This window comes from Vigna unguiculata, chromosome 7 (assembly GCF_037176805.1).
Source record: "Vigna unguiculata cultivar grain cowpea cultivar isolate G323 ecotype 2 chromosome 7, ASM3717680v1, whole genome shotgun sequence".
In the NCBI taxonomy this organism is placed as follows: Eukaryota; Viridiplantae; Streptophyta; class Magnoliopsida; order Fabales; family Fabaceae; genus Vigna; species Vigna unguiculata.
The window spans coordinates 46,344,517-46,353,320 of NC_140798.1; the positions used below are offsets into that span (position 1 = coordinate 46,344,517).

Genomic DNA, 8,804 nt, shown 5'->3' on the forward strand with positions numbered 1-8,804 from the left:
CCAGTAATACCAACCAACCAAATACTAACAAATAGGGTTTATCTTACCAATTTCTGTACTGAACCAACACTTCATTATTGAATGTTTTTCTTATTAAAAGAAACACTTACCAGTGGCTTTAAATTTTGGTATGTCTACAAATTGAAAAACTCCATCTTCTCTTATTCTACCTCCCCCACAATCCATTAATTAGATGAAGCATCTTAAATTGTTTTGAAGACGATCAATTTACGTCAAGAAAATTATTTATATTCCTAAAAAAATTTTAAGTTAAATAATTTGGATGTGAAAGTGACATAGTTATAATATCATGAGTTTTGTTTTGTGCAAGGTTTGTATTGTTTGAAGATGTTGTCTTAATGTCTGAATTTAAAAAGTGACTTAACAATTTATTTATCTAATGATTAAAATTAAAATAGTTAACTCTATTTGTTAGAAGTCTCATGTCGATTAGAGATAAGACCAATTCACAGTATATAAATGGATTTATGCAATCCTCATCTTACAAGTCAATTTTGTGGGATTAGAATTCATTTCTAACTATATTTTCTAAGCATAATTTCAAATCAAATGTAAATAATGATAGGAATAATTTAAATCAAGAGAATTTATTGATGTTTCAACTTTTATATGAAAGTTGTTTTACAGATAAAATAATTATTTTGAAAGTATTACATAAAAGTAACACATTCTATTTTCTACAACAACACGTGTCACCACCGACGAAAGGAATGCAATCACCACCCCTCTTATAACCAAAGAACAAACAAAATTTGTTACAACCATCTTCTTTTATACACATTCCTCCTCCTTCTTTACACACTAATCCAGGAGATATTGGTGTGAATCTGCTTTCACCTGGGATATATAAATGCAAAATCTAGTTACATCTAAATCAATTTTTTTTTTCATTTTTTAACAAATCATACCTAACAATTTTATTTTTCTTAATTTAATAATATATCTTGTTTTATTTATATAAATTATTAGGATGAAAAAACTCACAACTAAAACACATGCTAAACAAAAACATAAATGGGTTGATTACCTGAATTTAAGAGAAGAGCAATACAAAAAATTTGAAAAAACATCTTGATACTCATTTTTTGAATTATGTTTGAGTTTCTTTAGCTTTTGATATAGATTCGTATGTATTTGAATGCAAGAGAAGAGCACGTGTATATATACACACACATAGGTGAATGTTAAACACTATAATATTATTTTATTTGCTTAAAGTAGAAAATAATATATTTAATAAATATTTAGTGTGATTTTTAGAATTCAAAATACTTCACTTCCACTGACATTATTAAAGCTAATTATATATTACCTTTAAATAACTTTTTAAATATATAAGTATATCACCTTTATACACTAAATAGCATATTTGTATTTGTATATTGTTAATTATTATTTAAATACATGACTATTATGTAATATTTTAGACAATATTTAAATAAGTTTGTGTATAAGTAATTTAAAAGAAATAAAACAAGATAAGAATTAGAATTAACTTTTCCATAAATTCAATCTCTCTCTCTCTCTCTACATATATATATATATATATATATATATATATATATATATATAAAAGTAGTTAAATTGTTGTTTAAGTGCGAATAAATTAAGAAAAAAACTCTAAAAATAACTTCAGTTCTCTCCATCTCATAATGAAAAATACTTTTTGCTTAACTCCATGGATTTTTTATATACATAATTTTATTCATAAAAAATATGTAAGAAAATTGACACAGAAATATGTGTCTAAATTGATCTTGATTTTAACTTTTGAGCAACGTGAGAGTATTAAATATATAGAAAGAAAATTATTTATTGATTTTGTTATTAATTATATGACATAATTGTCTTAAGTAACATTATTGCATAATATTTTTAAAAATATAGCAAGAATGAGAAGATAAAAATGTGTCTGGATTCTTCTTAATCTTAGCTTCTAAGAGGGAGTATCAAGAAAGAATAACGTTATTTAAAATTACATTAAATTTTAATTTTTTTTACCTATTATACATTAAATACTTTTTTTAAAATTAAAATAAATAATTAACAGTATTTATCATTATTTTTTTATTGGTTTCCAAATATATTTCTTTTCTATTAAGACTTATACTTTTATTTGATTTAGTATACATTACAAATACTTTATTAAATATAAATAATCATTATAATTTCACCATTGTTTTTTAAAATATGCATACATTTTCTATTATAATTTCAAACTATTTATGTTATATAAAAACACATAAATAAAACGACGTTTTAGCATTATTTTTTTGTATTTAATTTATTTAATATATATAGTATAAAAAATGGATAGAATACAAAAAAAAGTTGAACTATATATATTAAAAGTTTTTATAAATAAATAGTCTATTATTACAATACATATGCACATGTTTCACATTATATACAACAAAAAATATATAATATTAATATAATAATTTAAATTATATCAGTTTTTAATAATTAATGATTATATTCATTAAAAATTTAATACTAATATACAATTAAATTAAAAAAGAATGTTTTTACATGTGTTAATATCCACCCACCAAATACTAGCAAATAAGGTTGACCTTATCAGCAGTGGACAATGCTTCATTATTAATGGTGTGTTTAGTGTTTAGATTTGCTTATGTAGATAGAAAGTGAATTATGGACGTGTTTGGTTTCACTTTGCACTGATGTAAGAGAACGAATTTATACATAAATTGCAGATTTTAGTATTCTCTAAAATGAATAGAAATATAGAAACTCATCATGTTAAAATTACTTTATTGCTCTGTGTTTAACAATTTAATTTACTTATATTTATAAATTTATTATATATATATATATATATATATATAATAATTATATGTATATTATAGTAATAGAATATATTATAAAAATAATATATATAATAATAGTTATATATATATATATTATAATTATGCACATATATATATATATATATATATATATATATTTATTTAATTACCATTTTTAAATATTAATAATAATAATAATAAATATTATATGATAATAATAATAATAATAATATTTAAATAAATATATTTAATTATATAAAATAAAATAAAAATTAAATAAATATGGATGCATAAATTAAATAGTCTATATTATAAATTATTTCAAGTTATAATTGAGAATAATAATAATTTATTTTAAGTTATTAATGATAATATCAATAAATTATATTTTTTAAATTTTAAATAACATTTTTAATTTTATTTTAATATCATTTCTTCTATTTACATTGAAAAGTAAAATAGTAATCATACAATTTATTCTATTAAAAATTATAATTTATTAAATTTTATCAATTATATCATGCACAAACTTTCATAAACTTTTTACTCATATTCATTCAAATCATACAATATTTTCCTCCATCTAAACAAATTCATCTTTATCTACAAATCAACTCAAATTAACACAAATCTACTTTCTCAAATCCACACCTCTATCTAAACACACCATAAGTGTTTTTCTTATTAAAAGGAAGACGTACCGGTTTCTTTAAATTGAAAAACTCCACCTTCTCTTATTTTACCTCCCTCGTAATTCATTAGATCAAGCATCTAAAATCCATGTGAAATTAAACATGTATAAATATTTGATTTAATTAATAGGATGATAACCATTTTTGTTCAGATATGTCAGTTTGGTACCCGTTTTTAAAAAGGTATCAATTGAGTCTTAATTTTTAAAAAAATGTCTCAATTCGGAGAGGATGAAATTAAAAATTTTTTAAAAAATTATGGATTGAAATGAAATCAAAATAACAAATTGACCAAATTGAGATTCAGACAATGACTACACACATGTCACTGTACGGACTTGACACATAGACAATACTGAGGCAACACGTGACATAAATGATTTAAAAAAATTTAAAAAATATATAAAAAATTTTAAAAAATTTAAAAAAATGAGAAACTGACATGTGGTTCATCCTTAACGCCGTTCACATCATACTAACAAAATGAACCTAATTGTTATGCATCTTAAAAATTATCGATCTAATTGAGACTAAAAAAAAATTGAGGACTTATTTGAGATGTTGGTACAAAAATATAGACCATTCAACGGTGAGTAATCCCCTTTTCTGTATATCTCCAGTTGAAACAAAATTTTGAATCTATTGTTCCACCTCAAAAACAAATTTAATAGATCATTTGTAAACCTAAAATATGTAAGAGAATAAGTCAACAATTACCGAATTTATTAATTAAATTCTTATCATCATTATAAGCAATTTTCCTTTCAAAAAAATAAACTTATTATAAATGTTATCAAACAAAGATTAATAAATCACACAACTCCACAACAATTACACAGCCAAATTCATAAAAGAAAGAGAAATCCTTTGGCTCTCTAATTTCAACGTACACAATTTTTTGAGTTTCAAACTTCACCTACAGTACTTTTTGTCATTTTGTGAAACATATTTAAACTATGGAAAACTTTAGAGGACTAAAACTTACTTCTAAAAGAAATTTTGAATTACTAAAAATATTTGTGGTCTCTAAACAATTCAGAGAGCTAATTAAACTAACCTTAAAAAAGTTTAGAAAGATAAAAATATATTACCACTAAACAACATGAAAGAACCAATGATATATTAAAATAACCCATTCTATTATTAGAGGTTCTTCAAATGACATTTGAAAATTTTATAGAAGTAAAAATATATTTGATCTTTATTTTTCTTTAAACAGAATTAAGAATTTAATTTAATTTGAATTTAATGAGCAGGATTCAGTTATTCCTTAATTGTATCAGAATTAGTTACTACTGAAAAAGAAAAACACACGGTCAATTTTCCTTTTTAAAAAATATTTATAAATTTTGTTATAAATAATAATTTCCAATAAATTGTTATTATTTTAAAAAAAATTATTTTATATAATTTTTTTTCAAAATAAAATTTATTTTCTATAATTTTTTTTTCAAAATAAAATTTATAAAAAATAGCTGTGAATTTTATAATTTTGTAAAAAATATTATAAGAATTATCAAATAATTTTTTTTTTGAAAAAATACAAAAAAAATATATTTTTTTTAACCAAAAGATAAAAAATCATAAAATATGAAAAATTATTGTGAGTTAAATGAATAAAAAAAAATATAAATTCCAATAATGTATAGATCAGTAAATAAGAGAGACAAATTTAAGATACGCCAATAATTATAAACAAGTGTAGTGTCTCCTACAAAAACCAGAGAACCATGTGATACATAAATGACACATGGAACCCTCACCCCATTAATAAGTGTTTGTTCAAAAAGAAAGCGTAAGAACTGGTTTACGTTTCTGGTCTGAGAAGAACCTTTGCTATTTACACAACTGTGCAAGTAAACATTTTACTAAGAACAATTGCAGCAAGAACATATATAATCACGAGGAGTTAATTTAATTTAATTAAACTAATTCTAACTAAGCATTTTCTTAATCTACAAATGTATATATAGCAAAAGGATATGAGAAATCACTGGTAATGCTAAGATGTTACAGCATCATCATTCCCAATCCCATGCTCCACAATCTCATCAGACAAGGGGGAAGAAGAAAAAGAAGAAATAGCAGAAGAATATGCAGTTGAATGAGAACAAGAGTTAGAATTGTTAGAAGCTGCTAAACTAAAGAGCAAATCAACGAAAGCACCCACTATGAAACCGTGATTGTTCCTGCCATTGACCTTGAGATACCAAGTCAAAAGCTCCTCCAAGCCCTCCCAGTCTCTTACTCCATGAGACTCCACCATTTCCTCCATTGATCTCTTGAAATCCTCATAAGGGTCCTCTGATTCCATCGCAAGAACCACACTTTCTTTGAAGGGAAACCCACTGGCCTTGGCTTTTTCCAAGATGGAGCTCGTGTCACCGGGTTCGAAGAAAAGCCTCTCCGATCTCACGCCGCGCACCAACATCTCCAGAGACTCGCCGTCGCAGCAGTAGTAGTCTTCCGACTCGGTTGAGATGCTGGCAGATTCAGACGAAGTGGTGAACCATGACTTGGGAGTTTCGATGACACTCTCTGAAGGGTCGAAGAAAACGGAGTTAACTGTCTTGAAGATGTCGTCGTCGTCGGCACCTCGGAAAGAGAGGGTCTTGGAGTGGCCGCAAGAGGGTATGAACTGCCATGGATGATGGTGGTGAAGAAGGTGGCGGTGGTGGTGGTGGTTTCTCGGTGCTTCTTTGGTTTTGAAAAGAGAGGGAAGTTTCAGAGCTTTCTTTCCCATTAGATCTATCTTTTCTCTTCTGAGGAATGAGGATGTGATGGTGTTTGAGTTTCTATGGGATTTGGGAAGCGCTTTGGTTGGTGCCTGCAATAAATTTGATGAGAGTGGAGTATTTAAAGCAAGAGGCTCCGAGAGGAGGCAAGAGAAGAGAATATGACAAACAAAATGGGGTCTGGTAAGTGCTTTCATGGGTGAATTTAATTTGTAGGTTTGTAAAATTCAATGTCATTCAATGCTCCCATCCACAACTGAATGTAACAGTACTTTTTTCATCACTGCCCGCCTCATAACAGAGACAGATACTGTGTAATATAATCAATACATGGAGAGAAAATATCAAGCATTCAAGAATATTGGAGTTTGTGTTTCTCATCTTGGTTAATTTTTTTAAGTAACACACATTTAAACATTTCAACTTCCCTATAAAATTAAAATTTCTGCCAAAACAGATATTTGCATTCAATACTGTTTCAACTACAATTCTGAGAAAAGAAAATGACATTCTTTTATCACTCATCCAACAATACATTGTCAGTTTCTTACAACAGATACGTAAAAGATTCAGAATCATAATAGAGTCCCGATAAAATAATAATTTAAATACAAGAATAAAATTTTGTTAGGAGAGACTTTTTAAATAATAATTCTGATACTATAGTAAAAGTAGATTCAAGTCTAACTCCATCTCACGAAATTCATTTATAAACATATTATAAAATTATCGAAGACTTTTCAAACGTAAAATACATTACATTCATTACCATGGTCGAGTCTCTTTGACCTTCAGGAACAAATTTTCTTTTATCATTTTGGGACAATGATAAGAAATGTCTGATACTGTACCATGAAACCGAGTCCACTTGACCCCATTTAGCGTTTGGAATTAAACCACTGTGCATTTATAGTCGTGGAAGTTCACCTGCCGTTAACCTTTACCTTTATGTCATAAAATTATGAAATGGGTGAAAAAGACACACAAGGTAGATTAAGTAAAAAAAAAATAAAAATCTGTGTGGTTACAAGATTCATTACAGAACCAAGGAAAGAGGGTGAATTCATGTGAAGGTTTTAAAAGAGGGAACGGTTGCATCACGCATTAGAATTTATTAGAAAAGAGAGATTGAGATCTAAAACTAGGCTCTGTATTTATTATGAATTTGCTCTGCTTTTTATCTCCTCCTACTATGCTATATATGGTCATGGATACAGTAATAAATAACCTGTCATCTGGTTTCAGTGACAGATAACATACTTTCACAATCAACACAATTCGATGCCAATTTCAGATCTTAGAAATTCCCCAGTTCCTTTTTCCCGATGAAATCATTGTACCTTTGAATTTATTTATTTCTACTCTCTGTGTATTGCGTTTTCTTCAGTTGAACCATGTTGTGAAGTTACTTTAGTGCTTCTGGTTGACCCTTGTGTGAATGACTTGAAAAATACAACTACGGTGATGCATTCTTGTGCATAGTCATGGAATGTACATGAATGTTTGTTGGCCACTAATAAAAAAAAAAATTCTTACACTTTGTGGTAGCATGATGGTTTATAAATATAGTTCTTTCTACACACATAGTTCTTCAATTTCTGGTGTAGACACGCATCTCTCAAAGTTGACCAACACTTCCATTATAAAAATGAGAAATGGTGGTTTAGTTATAATCCCTTACGCTTGCCTTGCCCATAAAAAGCGTTACTGCTGACTTTTCTGCACACAATTGACTTCAAATTAAGTAGGTGTCTATAATTTCTTCTGTCACAATTTTATGTTAAATATGTTTTTTTTTTCGTTAATTTTAGTAAAAATTGGAATTAGTCATTTAAAAGTTTAATTCAATTTAATTTTTTAATTTTTAAAAAAATATAAATTAAATTCTTTTAATCAAATTTTATTAAGTTTATTTTATGTTTCAAATATGTTTTTAAGTTGACATTGAAGTAGAAATGTATCAAATAACGTAAATAACTTGAATGCTATCAAATAAATTAGGGATGGCAATGCGGTCCGGGCCGGCCTGCATAAGGCCCGCACAATTTATGCGGACTGTAATCACTTGGCCCATGGGCTGACCCGCTTTTTTAATTTTTTTTTTAATTTTTATGATAAATTTTCAATATTTAAAAATGGAGAAACTTTAAGAAGTTCACAAAATTAAGTAAAGGCTTTGAGGAATTGGATGATAAATTGATAATTCAATATTTTTATCATATTCATATTCATACTATGACATATACCATGTATTCTTTAAATTTTAGCACATTAAAAACTACATAATACTTATCTTTTCCAGTTATACAAGAATTTGAAATGTCAATGTAAAAGTCCATAAAAAAAGTAATTAATATACACAAGTGTAAGTTTTTTTTTGCGGGCTTGCGGGTCGGCCCGCGCGGGCTGCAAGCGTATGCGGGTCGGGCCACTGCGGGCCTGCGGTCTCACTACCTTAGCCTGTCCTGCGTTTTTTCACGGGTCGGCCTGACGGACCAGACCCATATTGCCATCTTTAAAATAAACTTAACAAAATATTGTCAGCA

At 27.1% G+C, this 8,804-nt stretch overlaps 1 protein-coding gene across 1 annotated transcript; it reads right to left on the minus strand.

Annotated features, from left to right (window-relative positions):
- Positions 1-5,432: 5,432 nt before the first annotated feature.
- Positions 5,433-6,493, minus strand: OFP13 (ovate family protein 13). Its single transcript, XM_028079787.2, has one exon. It carries the CDS (start codon positions 6,453-6,455, stop codon positions 5,526-5,528), a length of 930 nt encoding a protein of 309 aa, XP_027935588.1. The 5' UTR covers positions 6,456-6,493; the 3' UTR covers positions 5,433-5,525.
- Positions 6,494-8,804: the final 2,311 nt, after the last annotated feature.